Source organism: Eptatretus burgeri, chromosome 12 (genome assembly GCF_056783735.1).
Source record: "Eptatretus burgeri isolate ZD-2024b chromosome 12, Ebu_testis_v1, whole genome shotgun sequence".
Taxonomy (NCBI): Eukaryota; Metazoa; Chordata; class Myxini; order Myxiniformes; family Myxinidae; genus Eptatretus; species Eptatretus burgeri.
The window spans coordinates 60,787,384-60,802,025 of record NC_140972.1 but is presented as its reverse complement, the minus strand read 5'-3'; the positions used below and the strand labels follow the sequence as shown (position 1 = coordinate 60,802,025).

The 14,642-nt window shown below is 42.3% G+C and overlaps 1 protein-coding gene across 10 annotated transcripts in view; it reads right to left on the bottom strand.

The window, feature by feature from the left end:
- The window catches only part of LAP3 (leucine aminopeptidase 3), a 110,573-nt gene that overhangs the window by 30,766 nt on the left and 65,165 nt on the right, over positions 1-14,642 (bottom strand). For 6 of the 10 annotated variants that reach the window (XM_085848180.1, XM_085848173.1, XM_085848174.1 and 3 more), the window contains exon 3: positions 3,951-4,069. In XM_085848180.1, coding sequence (XP_085704306.1) covers positions 3,951-4,069 — 119 coding nt within the window. Of the gene's footprint in view, positions 1-3,950; positions 4,070-8,401; positions 8,549-9,170; positions 9,302-13,536; positions 13,573-14,642 lie in introns of those variants that run through there. The other 4 variants (XM_085848181.1, XM_085848182.1, XM_085848183.1 and 1 more) reach the window with 4 other exon arrangements.

Sequence of the window (14,642 nt, the reverse complement as noted above, 5' to 3'; positions counted from 1 at the left end):
ACGTTGTGTGTGTGTGTGTGTGTGTGTGTGTGTGTGTGTGTGTGTGTGTGTGTGTGTGTGTGTGTGTGTGTGTGTGTGTGTGTGTGTGTGTGTGTGTGTGTGTGTGTGTGTGTGTGTGTGTGTGTGTGTGCTTGGCGCCTTAGAGGGATTGAGAACTATATATTCATTGGAATTGTCTGTGTTTTTCCCCACGCCCGATCCCACACCATCCCGTCGAATCACCCCGGATCCCTCTTCTTGCCGAGTCTTGTTATTTCTGGTGATAATAAAAACAAATAAACATCATCAACTCAGTGAAAAGTGACTCATGCCACCTTCCTCGTCCCGTTTGCGGTAGAGCGATTAGAACCGCCATGTTTGGGTTATAAATAAATAAACCGCCTCCATCGTTTCGGCTCATTCTAGGTTGGCGGGACTGTTCAAGTCCCGTGGACGTCACAGTATTTACATCTCCGTCAAGAGCGGCCATTCTGTAAATAATTTCTATTTGACAGGCGTGTTTCAGACTGGGGTCACGGTGATGTGCTTTGCTATTTATTGATTGCATCCATGAAGCAAATGTTTCAACATCTTGTCATTCTCATGCATTTTCTTGCAGCTGTTCTCACCCAGCCAATTCCACCTCTGGCATGTTCATGTGCCCCATGTCGTCAGCACATGGTCTTTCACAGCATCCATACATTTAAGTAACTCCATCTCACAAGACAGACAAATACACCTTGCCAGGTCTTACCAACACCCGAGAGCTTCTGCACACAACTTCCAACAAAGTTCCATCAATTTTTATAGTTCAACGTGTGTCCGATGCCATTATTCATTCCGTCAAGTAGATCTCATGGGTCATGTTCGACAACTTACGTATCTCCATTGTTACAATGGCTTCAAGCAAGCAAGGGCTGGCAGGATGGCCTCGAGCAGGGGTTCCCAACCTTTTTACTGGGGTACCATTTCACATGTTCGTGGTCCCACAGAGTACCACTGTACCAAAATTCACCTAAAATAGTGTTTATTTGCGATACAGATACGACAATGAGGAGTTAAACAATACTAACAATTCACAACTATAACATTGAGCAATCTGATCTGAACAAAAGAATGATATAGTAAGTACCTATTTGATTGTGTAAAATGTCCAGTCAATGGGATGGTTGAGCCTGCTTCTTGCTCACAAGCAGGTCGATGTCAGGTTTTGTTTTGGATAAAGCGCACCGAACATCATGTTCAACATCCAGTCGGGATCTTTGTTTTGTTTTTAGAATAACGACTGACGAGAACCCAGCTTCACACAGCCATGTACATGGGAATACTATGAGCGAATGAACAGCCAGGGCAGCTAGCTTAGGGTAAGACCCCAACATTCCACACCAGAAGTCCGCAAGATTCATCTCGTCAAACTGATCTCGGGCTGTGGAGTCGTTCTGGAGATCAATCAAGCTTTCCTGCAGTCCTGTTCCAGGTGGCAAATCCAATGCATTCATGCGAAATGGGTTGCAAATCATTTTCAGATCCAGTTCCTTGAGATCTGGAAAATAGGAATTTAATTCCTCATCCAAATAAGCGAGGTGATCTTTTAACAGTTGTATGAACTCCCTTGGGGGATTCTTTTCACGCACCTGAAGAATATCGGCCATGCAAGAAAACATGACCACCACTCCCGCTTCGACATTCGTCTTCCACAAGCGGAGTTTTTCCTGAAATCCCTTGACCTTGTCTCTGAAGTCAATTATAGTCGCGCCAGTCCCCTGAAGAGACTTGTTCGGGGCGTTTAACTGAGAGAAAATGTCGACCAAATAAGCCAGGTGCAATGCCCAGTCGGGGTCGTTCAAAGCAGCGACGAAATCGACAGTCTTTGGTTTTCCATCGTTTTCAAAGAATTCACGAAGCTCAGCTCGCAGTTCAAACACGTTCTCCGCCATATCTCCATGGGATAACCATCTCACCTCAGTGTGGAGTAAGAGAACTTTATGGTCGGAGTCGAAATCCTCGCAAAGTTTCTTGAAAAGTCGCGAATTGAGAGCCTGGGATTTCACATGGTTCACAATTTTGATCATGGTTGAGAGAACGTCAGTCAATGGCTTGGGGAGCGGCTTGGCTGAGAGTGCGTGGCGGTGGATCGTACAGTGTAGGCCGCGCACTTCAGGAGCAACTGCCTTCACAAGCGTTTGGAAACCTGATCTGCACCCCAACATAGCTGGAGCACCATCTGTAGTACAGCCTTTCAGATCAACCCATGACAGCCCAACTTGATCAAAGACGGAAGACTCCTCTTCGAAAATGTCCTTTGATTTCGTTGTGGTTTTAAGCGGGCGGCAAAATAGTATTTCATCCTTGAACTTGGCTTTATGCGCATACCGAACGAACGCTAACAGTTGGGCACAATTTGCCACATCAGTTGACTCATGCAATTGCATAGAAAATCCGCACTGAGATGCCTTGATGTCTGCCACCACCTGGTCACGAATATTGATTGACATTTCTTCAATGCCCCTCTGAACCGTGTTGTTTGACAACGAAAGAGAATTGAGCTTCTTGGCGCTTTGTATTGTTCTCCCAGCATGAAACTTACGATATCCTTTGTGGCGGGAAGGATGAGGTTTTCACCGACGGTGTGAGGTTTTTTTCTGTTCTGCAATTCGCAGTGCAACCAAGTAGGATGTCTTTACGGCTGCCGTGGACTGTTGTTGAAAACTGCCGCTGCCGTCGAAGCGTGCTCTTTTCATGGCATTTTCCTTCTGACGAAAAAAATCATGGTCCTTGTCGCTGTGTTCAGGATGAACAGAATCAAAATGGTGCTTCAATAGACTTGGCTTCATAGATTGATTGCCGATAACTTTTCCACAAATCCCACACTGTGGAGCTTCTAATTCACCTTTTTGGATGGAAATGAAGCCTAACTTGAGATAACTCTCCGAATATTTTTGCATTGACATGATGCTGGTGAACGATAACGGCAACAATAAGCCGGGCAATAAGCAATGATGACAGTGTGGCGTGTAGAGACAAAACGAATAATAAGACTTGTGCACAATGGCCGATAACAAACAGCTGTCAGTGTACAGCCGCTTTCGATCTAAATTTAATTATTGTGCACAAGCTGCATGAGAGAGAGAAGTAAAATAAAAACTGCGTTTTTTTTAAAAAAAAAAAGCACGCTGCCACGTACCACACCGCAGATGCCACCATACTTTAACCAAAACCACCGAGAAAGTTCAAATGTACCACCTGTGGTACGCGTACCACAGGTTGGGAACCCCTGGCCTAGAGGTATGCACAATCACCTCTGAGGCATCTAGCCTGGGTTGGAATCTCAGCCAAGCTACAAACTGTCATCCTGGTGTCTTGCATGTAGGGCGAGGCATAAATGTGTGCGTCGTCCCTCGGATGTACGTCAAACTGGATGTCCCGTCTGTCAGCATTAGTTGATGGACTTTTAAAGATCCCACGGTGTACTTCATGAAGAGTAGGCGAGCCATCGCCGGCACCCTGAGCAAATTCAAAATTCCTGCCCTAACCTACAGAGGGCATTGCATCTGTGGCACAACCACACCCTCGGCAAATGGTGCAGCTCGTAGCCAAGTGTTGCATACGAAAGAATAAGCAAGCAAACAACAGCAATCTCACTGATAGGTCGAATTATTTATTTCAAGCTAATCAGCGATCACCCAAGATGAGACCGTATGCTTTAGGTGTCACGAATCAAGTCTTCGCATATTAGAATGGCATCAATAATATCGGGAAATTGTTGAATATTCAACAAGACAAAAAGCCTCCCCAAATATTCAACACATTTAATGCAATCTCAGAAATGACTCGAGACGTGCAGAAAACAAGGACGTCTTCGGAGACGCGTCACACCTGCATGTTGTGTGTAACAAGGTGATTGAGATAAGTGCATGGCCAGCCGTCAATAACGATTGGCTGTACCACTCACGTGGGATTGAGACACTCACCTCGAAAGTTGCTGTATCAGCTTTGACTGCACACGCTTGTTGAAATCCTCTGCAGAATTGGTGAGAACCAATGGATCTGATGTTTGCGAGCTTTCGTACACACCTAGGACCAACCCCTTCTGTAACACGAGAAATACCAGAGAGTTTGTGTCAAAGCCACCCAATGCTCGCCTGTTTATACATTTATCGTTTTTAAAAGACGAGGACTTCTAATAATATTTTTTATAAAGCATTGCAGTGAAGTCTGATCCAAATAATTTTAAAGCAATATATGCATTTGTATATTGTAATCAGTAAAAAATAGTGTGGTAGATAAAAACATTAAGAAAGGAAATCACTTGCACCAAAAACTTTAACATTTTCACCCTCACGCTGACACTGACGCTGACGGTATCGCTATAACTCTCTCTTCTTTGAACAGGCGAGCTAAAAATGAGATCTATGTTCGTAAACTACAGTAAAAAAAAAAACATCCCTACTACTACTACCACCACCAATATAAAACTGTTGAACTAAATTAATATTCGGTTGGATATCAGGGTTGCCGAGTGGTTACGTACTGTCTCAGAGTTGTCCAAAGTGTGTGCAATTCCTCACAGGTCTCTGCTTCCACTATCAATTTAACTTCTCTGAACTAAATTGGGTAATAGGAGGAGGCAATCTTCTTTTTTGGACAGCTTGGAGATCGAAAATACCATCAACGGTGTTTGATTGCAATAACTGATAACTTTTTTTGTGTTGTCTTTAATGACAATGAACAGAGATTTATTTTAAATGTTGCCGTCCGTTGTGGTCAATAGTCAAGTGAAAAAATAAATAACTCGCTCACCTTGGCTGTCATGTGCCCGCATGTTTTACGCAGCCAATCATCGACTAACAAAAGCAATGCATGGGTACCACAACATTCTAAATTACTGGGAATTCACTCAAGTTTATAATGGTCACATCGAGCAATTCGATGTTTTTATAAAATCTATCTTGTGTTCTAAAGCCGTGCATAGTTGAAAGAGAGCCGTCAGAATAGCCTACACCCTACTTAAAGGTATGCACACTTCTGCTCAGCTGTCTAGCCTGGGTTCGAATCTCGACATAGCTATAAACTGTCATCCTGGTGTTTCATGGGTAGGTAGATACATCGATGTATGTACCATCCCTTGACTGGACATCAAACTTCGTGTCCCATCTGCTTGCATTTTACAGGTAGTTGGTAGACGTTAAAGACCGCACTGTGTCCTTCACAAAGAGTAGTTGAGTTATGTCTGGCACCCCGAGTGTATTACAAATTCCTCCCTGGATCGCTGGTTGCAAGCAGTCTGATCTTCTTGGAGGTCCCTTGACACCGGGTTATACTGCTTGCTATCTCAGAGTGCGGTGTCCATCTGGGAAACAACTCAGACACTACAAACAAATTGGCCAGGTGGTCCGCGTGTTTCATTCCAACGGCCTTCTTCAGCTACAATTGGCACCCCACACATGCATGCATTATGGAGCTCACCACCTGCCATGAACATCCTATTTACATAATTTAACATACCAGTACGTGCCCGTAAAAAAATAAAAATAATAATAATAATAATAAATAAATAAATAAACCACACAGGCCGTTTCTTCGCTCTCACGTGCCCGTACGTGCGTGACCCGGAAGTTCGATATTATTCGCAGTTACCATTATTCGCAATTTATTTTTAATACCCAATTATTCAATTAGCGCCAACGTATTTTACCTTTTCGCAATGTCGTGGCAAGGAAAAACAAAAAGAGAAGAGAAGAGAGAGAAAAAATTTACTTCCTGGTTCGGAGCATACCAGCACTCTGATGTTCCCGAAATTTATACACCGTCTAATATGAAAACGATCATAACTTGGGCCATTCTGTTTATCTATAAATGCGCATAAGAAATCGAGAAATTATTAGAATACACGAAGTCATCACTCTCCGGAAGCCCGTACGTTGTAACCCGTAATGGGGAACGCGGCTGTGCTTCCCTTCCACATCGGCCACGCCCACGCAACAACATGTCTTCCCATTGGTTTGGTAAATAAATGGCCATAACTTGGGAAGCACTTGTCCAATTAATATCAAACCTTGAAAAGGCACATCCTCAGGTCCCCAGCAATATACCTGGCAAGTTTCAATTAGATCGGACCAGAGGTTGTCGAGAAACAGCGGTCACACACACACACACACACACACACACACACACACACACACACACACACACACACACACACACACACACACACACACACACACACACACACACACACACACACACACACACTGCTGGAATTATAGATAGATACAAGGATGTGGCCCCAGTCTAACCCCAAATGGCTATTGCTCCGCCCAACAACATTGGATGTCTTCCATCAAAAAAAAAACAAAAACATAATAATAATGATAAAATTAAATAAATAAACTTTGCGATACTGTCACTGAATCTGAACGACAGTTTAAAACAATCTTGGACCAGATCATTCAACCAGTGAGCTACCCTCCCCATCTGTTATATTCAACGTACTTTTTTTTTCTTTTTTTTTTGTATACCTTGGTCGAGGCTCGTATGAGAGCTAACACACAACTCACAGCAAGGGGGCATGAGACAAGAGGGGCGGGAGTGGAAGGGACAAAACAGTGGGGAACAGACACATTAGGTGAACTGTGGAAGGGAGAGGGATGGGGATGGGACGGGGAACATGGCGAAGAGAAGATGGACATTACAGGGACTTGAATACTGACGCTAATTGAATACGGACGAGTTTTAATGCAGGGAAATATTACACCATTGCCAAGTTTGTGAAATGACAAAATAATTTTATATGATGCATCATATAAGATCAACATTGCACTTTGCATGGCACCGCCGACAGAACTCAAAAATACCACCGTAACGGCACGCCGTCGCAAATCCCCACGCTTCCCACCTCAAGCAAAGTTGAATGATAACAAAATGTTCCACCAGGATTGACCCAATATCACAGTTAGAGTTTAATTATCTTTTTTTCAATTTCAACCCCTGCGACACCAAATTCCTACCCCACCCTCTGGGAATGAACAAGGGGGTCAAATCGAAAAAATGGTTCTACATTTCATGTGTCCCCAGCAACAAGTACAAGGTCGCACACAAATGAATAGGCCCGATAGGATGTTCGCAGGCATTCACAGGGGCAATACAATTGCGAATGTAAATAAATGAAATATATAAATCTATCTATAATTTCAGCTGTGTGTGTGTGTGTGTGTGTGTGTGTGTGTGTCCGCCGTTTCTCGACAACATCTGGTCTGATCTAATTGAAACTTGCTAGGTATATTGCTGGGGACCTGAGGATGTGCCTTTTCAAGGTTTAATATTAATCGGACAAGTGCTTCCCAAGTTATGGCCATTTATTTAGCAAACCAATGACGGGACACGTTGCTGCGTAGGCGTGGCCTATGGGGAAGACATCCTCAGCCGCGTTCGCCATTACGGATTACAACGTACGGACTTCCGGATCCATTACGGGTTACAACGTACGGACTTCCAGATAATGATGACTTCGTGTATTCTAATAATTTCTCGATTTCTTATGCGCATTTATTGATAAACACAATGGCCCAAGTTATGATCGTTTTCATATTAGACGGTGTATAAATTTCGGTAACATCAGAGCGAGCTGGTATGCTCCGAACCAGGAAGTAAAATTTTTTTCTCTCTCTTCTCTTTTTGTTTTTCCTTGCCACGACATTGCGAAAAGGTAAAATACGTTGGCGCTAATTGAATAATTGGGTATTAAAACGAAATTGCGAATAATTGTAACTGCGAATAATATTCGAACTTCCGGGCCACGCACGTATGGGCACTCGAGAGCGAAGAAACGGCCTGTGTGGTTGTTGTTTGTTGCTCGCGGTTTGAATATTTTTTTATTTATTTATTTTTTTTACGGGGACATACTAGTATATATATATATATATATATATATATATATATATATATATATATATATATATATATATATATATATATATATATATAAAACGTTCATTTGTGCTTCTTCAATGCTGAAGGTGTCCGGTGTTGTATCAGTTTCGGACAAAGGACAAACCAGCAGAAAAGCTGACTGATCGGTATAAAACCGGCCGAATGACAGCACAGTCCGCAGAGATCGCACTATACAGGCAGCATAAGGCAATACACCGGCAGAATAAGACACTGTACCGGCAGAATAAGACACTGTACAGGCAGAATAAGACACTGCACCGGAGCGCTGGCAGCATAAGGCGCTGTACCGGCAGAATAAGACACCGTACAGGAGTGCCGACAACATAAAGCGCTGTGCCGGCAGAATAAGGCACTGTACCGGCAGCGTGGCGCCGTGTAAAGGCCGCGCAGTCCACTGTACCACGGGGCATTTCAGTCACAACGATGATTTTTAATCAAAGCGAAGTTACAAAGTCCAGGTGAATTTAACGACCTTTGTTCGGAGGTTTGAGAGAGAGGTATGCACGTCCCGTACGTGCCGCACACCGTTGGCCACACGGAGCAGCGGACGCGCCAGAGAGCCAAACATGATTGTGTAGGGGAAGAGAGGTCCGGGGAGGGGAACTCGAGGAGGAGGAGGAGGGGGAGGGGGAGGGGGAGCGCGAGCGCGAGCATGCCCCCCACCCCCTCCGACAGATCAAGTTGTTTTAATTTAAAACCCATTTTTAGATGTTCACATTTCCTTTCGCCATTTACTAACCGGACCTTCCATCGGAGATTGTAAAAGTCGTTTAAACGCGACGTTATGAGTCAGAGCCACGTTTCGTGACAATATTACAGAAGTCGTTCAAAAGTTTCAAATAAGAACGAAACAGGAAGATACAAACGTCATAATGTTCGACAAAATCTGGACGTGCGTGTCGATCCATGACGTCCGACCTTTGACCTTAGTTTTTTTTGGGGGGGTTTCTTTTTAAGGAATTTAAAGTAGAAACACAAACAGAAACTACAACGGCTCCAAGTACACACAAAAAACGTTGGAATTAAATAAATACTTATCAGGAACAATGGGCATTGTCCGCACACTAACTTAACCCTAACAGCGCACTTGTAAAATAAAACATCAAAACCCAATGGACACCCGACGAGTACACGCTCACTCCATGGACCAAAGTTAACACCGAATAAACCTCAACCTTCATATACTATACATATACTGTAAACCTCAACGTGTATAAATCAGTTTAAAAAGGTTACTCAACAGTCACCATCGTCGTTTGAACCCAAACAGCTTGGAAAATGAATTTTGAGCCACTTCCTCAAGCGATCGTGAAAGCCACCGTTGTTGTTGTTGGTGTTGTCGTTTATTCACATTTTTTTTTTTAAGATCCTTTGTGGTTTTAAAAACATTTACATCCAAGCCTTTCCATTTTTAATCTTACATTAGACGAACCGTGAACCCGGTGTGACAGCGGTTGATGAAAAAAATCATTTCAAGAAAAACAAAAAGATAGCTCCAGCGAACTATACTGCTGAGGTTGTTTGCATTGATCAAATTCTCCTGGAGTACTTGACTGAATCGGGAATTTTTTTTTTTATAATTTTTTTCGTTGCCCGATTTGAACGAAACTTGATACTGCACACCGCAGGAGAATGGTGAGTAAGCTGGGCCGAAAATTTTTGCATTATCGTGTACCGTTTTGGCTGTATTTCGGGAACATATATATATATATATATATATATACATATATATATATATATATATATATATATATATATATATATATATATATATACATATACCTACTGACAAGAGTGACTGATGAATCACTTCACCTTTCCTAATTTTTTTTTCATCCAATCAGCTATTCTTTCCGAAACCCTTTTTACATTTGTCCCCGTTTTACACGCTTGGATTAAAGGCACTGGCACTTCTGCAACCTGAGATCGTATCTGTTGTCAGTCATTAATTTGCAGGGCCTTCAGAAAGTATTCACACAGTTGACTTTTGTCACATTTCGTTGTTACAGCCTGAATTAAAAATGGGATTAAATTAAAAAATAAAAAATTGGCTCCGACATACACAAAATACCCCACAATGAGAAAGTGAAAACATGTTTTTAGAAATTTTTACAAATAAATTCAAAACGAAAAGCTCAAATGTCTTGCATCATTAAGTATTCAACCTCTTTGTTACGACACTAAAATTATCTCAGGTGCATCCAATTTCCTTTCATCATCCTTGAGATGTCCCTACAACTAGATTGGAGTCCACCTGTGGCCAATTCAATTGACTGGACATGATTTAGAAAGAAACACACCTTCCTATATCAGGTCCCACAGTTGACAGTACATGACAGAGAATAAACGACTCCACAAAGTCCAAGGAACTGTCCGTAGAACTCCAAGATAGGACTGTGAGGAGGCTTAGATCTGGGGAAGGGTATAAAACAATTTATAGTGTTGAAAGTTCCCAAGATCACAGTGAGCTCCATCATTAGGAAATGGAAAGAATATTGAACTACCCAGACTCTTCATCGAGCTGGCTGTCTGACCAAACTGAGCAACTGGGCAAGAAGGACCTTGGCCAGGGAGGTGACCAAGAACCCAATGACCACTACAATAGAACTACAGAGTTACTTGACTGAGATGGGAGAACAATCTCTGCACACTTCACAAATCTAAGCTTTTTGGGAGAGTGGCCATATGGAGGGAAGCCACTCCTCAGGAAAAGGCACATGGCAGCACACCTGGAGTTTGCAAAAAGGCACGTGAAAGACTGAGAGCATGAGACAAAATATTCTGTGGTCTGATGAGATGAAAATTGAACTCTTTGGACTGAATGCAAAGCGCTACATCTGGCGGAAACCAAGTTCAGATCATCGCCCATCTAACACCATCCGTCTCAGGAAGCATGGTCGTGGCAGCATCATGCTATGGGGATGCTTTTCAACGGCAGGGACTGCGAGACTTTTAAGGATCGAGGGAACAATGACTGGAGCCAAATACAGGCAAATCCTTGAGGAGAAGCTGCTTCAGAGTGAGAAAGACCTTAAACTGTGGCAAAGATTTACATTCCAACAGGACAATGACCCCAAGCATACAGCCAAAGCAACACTGGAATGGCTTCAAAAGAACAATGTGAAAGCCCTTCAGTGGCTCAGCCGAAGCGCAGACTTGAATCCCATTAAGAATCCGTGGAAACACTTGAAGATTGCTGTTCACCGACGCTCCCAATCCAACTTGACAGAGCTTGAGAAAATCTTCAAGGAAGAATGGGAGAAAATCCACAAATCCAGATGTGCAAAGGTGATACAGACATACCCAAGAAGACTCGAAGCTGTAATCACTACCAAAGGCACTTCTAAAAAGTATTGACTCAGGAAGTTGAACACTTATTGATGCAAGATATTTCATCTTTTCATCTCAAATTAATTTGTAAAAATTTCTAAAAACAAGTTTTGTCTTTGTCATTATGGGGAATTTTGTGTAGATCGGGGACAAAAAAAAAACCCATCAAATTTAATCAATTTTAAATTCAAGCTGTAACACAACAAAATGTGACAAGAGTAAAGGGGAGTGAATACTTTCTGAAGGCAGTGTATAAGGGTGACATTTTAAACAGTCAAAACAAAACAAAACAGGAAACTGCAAAGAGCAATCAGAGATTGCGGACCCAAGAAAGGACTTGTTTTGTGTGTTGTTTGCGTGGTGTATTTTGTGTGACGTTAATTGAAGACGTACGTTTGTAAACGATGCATTGATGACGTAGTTTATGTTCATACAGTGGACAAATTCAAACATTTTCGGTTTTGTTGTATTGATTCACGTTCCAATTGTATTTATATTATAGACATATTCACCTTCCAATCATACGCACTCTCGAGATGTACTCACGTTCCAATGGTATGTACTTTATAGAAAAAAAAACACATCACTAATTCCATTCCGTTGGGACCATCCTCTGTAGTGTCAGGGCTGCCGAAGCAGTCTCCTGGGCTATTTGGGCACAATCCTGGACAGGTCACCACTCCAACACAGGATACTCGAATGGCTCAATCATCCCAGCAAGCTTGTACTCATTTTGCCAACCTCAGAACCCCACCTGGTCAACCCTGCTGGGCTTACGTGAATTTGAGGGATGAAAAGCTAACAGACTGGGAAGGACGTCCTCACTGTATTCACTCTTGTGAATTGCAATGAACATGGGCTTTCTGGCTATTCCTGCCTTCGTCCACAACTCACTGGTCACATATGGATAGAATGCAACAAGGAGTTCCAGGATATCAAGGTCACAGAAAATGGCCATAACTTGATATCCTGAGGCATAAGCATCAATGACATGGAGGATAATACTGATGTCAGCTTCTTCATGTGAAGAAGTGAGGTGTCGGACGATTGAGAAAGAGCGATCTGTTTCATAAAACCCACCAATAACTAAGTGCCCCACCAATGCATTCTTCCACTGGGAGATTAAATTGAGAGAGTTAACTTGTAGTGAAACGAGACAGCTTGGCCTTGTTCTCGCTGAGATCAATGAATCTATTCCAGTTTCGGGGTAACTTGATGTCGTGGCTGCCAATAACCTTCATAGCTGGCCTGTGGCCTCCAGCATGCCAAACTCTCGTTCCACTTTTGATTGACTGTTCCTTGTATCTGCTAATACCACATGGATCCATTAGCAGTCATGCATACAAATGGAGTTGACAGCCCTTATGAGTATATCAACCAAAGATGAAAGCACCAGTAAGCTTCCCAATGGATTGAACTAGTGCCATCCCATCAATTATTCTACATGTGTGTATCCAATTAATTAGCAGCTGGATGCTCAGGTAATTAGCAGGTGGTTGCTTACAGTACAGCTCCTAGCTATACCTTGTCCGTAACTTTCAACTTTCTGACTATTGTAGCTAGAGACAATGGAACTTGGGAAAGCTGCTGCTGCATTTTTTTTTTAATCTACAGGGTGTCCCAAAAGTCACCTCGGGATATAGAAATTAAATAACATTTCTGTTTTTTAATAATTTGTTTTTCTTTTCTTTTCAGATTTTAGATTAACATTTGGAAATATCGCATGGAAAAATTCACAACTGAACAAAGAATCAAAATCGTGGAATTTTATTTTAAATTTCATCGATCAATTATTCTCACCCAAAGAGCATGGACACTGAATAATTTCGCAAAATTCAGCAATTTCTTGCCCATAACGTTCTCCTGATTTGACGCCTCCCGACTATTTTCTTTGGGGTTACCAAAAGGAGCATGTACACATCAATAAGCCCCATACAATTCAGCAGCTGAAGGACAACATCTGTGCCGAAATTCGAGGGCTGCAGCCAGAGTTATTGTCCGCTGTTATGGAAAATGCTGTCTCTGCGAAGCTGAAAATGGAGGACATCTAAGCTGCATCATTTTTCATAATTAAAGCAACTTTATCTCCATTTTGTAAATTTTCTTTTGGTATAAAAATAATCATAAATTATTTAAAAACAGAAATGTTATTTAGTTTCTAAATCCCAAGGTGACTTTTGGGACACCCTGTACATCAACATCCATGATGGCTTCAATAGCACACTACTCTTCAAAATATGTCACAGTCAACTTTGAACGTGGGACATTTCTGTTTACCTTGTGATGACGAAATTTCATGCAGTGAAGCAAATGATTTTGACTCCTTTGTTAAGATGCTGCAATACAGCTTGGTCGCCCTTTTAATCAGTCTGTGAGTTGCGCTGCCAAAGGATAAAGGCCAAAACGTCAGCACTTTGTGGTCTTTTACAGCAAGTTACTTTAACCATTTTATTCTTGTGTTTTTTATTCTTATGTACCACCAATGCAGACTGCTAGTTCTTTGTTGGAATGAGCAACTATTTATTTTGCCAGTCACAACTTGTGTCGTAATTTGTTTCCCGCAGTTCCGTTGCTTTTTCTACATCTGCCTCCACATCATCGGGTGGAAGCTACATCACCAGTTGTCATGTTGACCTGTTCAGATGTTTCTTGATCTAATTGATCAAATTGTGTCTTCAACTTCAGGACATCATCATCGTCACACTTCAGTCAAGTGGAACCACAATCCTTGTGACCGCATCTGCCACCTTCTGCCTCTGCTAATAAGTCATATATGGTGGAAGCATCTTGAACAAATGACACCCTTTCATTGTACGTCAGACTCCCACCATCTTGGGCAATGTCAGTGCAGGTGCTACCCACCAGTCCTTCAGCTTCCATTCCCATTTCATTCACATGCTCAAGATATTGGTCGACAGGAATTTGATTAAACCAGACTCAGTGGCGTAATGGTTAGAGCGCCTGCTCTGAGTCTGGGAGGTCGGATGTTCAAACCTGACTCCGGCCGAGTCATACCAAAGACATTTAAATGGTAAGTTCTGCTACCTTGCTTGAAGCTCAGCATTTAAAAAAGATAGAGCACGGACAAACAACCATAGGTTAGCAACCACGGCACTGGTTTGTTGGGCAAAATGACTTCCTCCGGTGTAGAGACAGAGGGGATACTTTGCACTTTAACCTGGCCCAATGAGGGGGTTCCTCAGATAAGTCAGAGGCAGGTGTGCTAAGTCTGCACCATCTTGTCAGACTATTTCTGCCTTCTATTTCTAAAAAAAATGTTCCGTGGGATATTTAATGTCCACAAACAACTGCAAGAGTGGTTTGTTTGAAAAGAATGAAAAAAAAAAGCAGGAAAATGTGATACTTTGACCTTCTGACATACT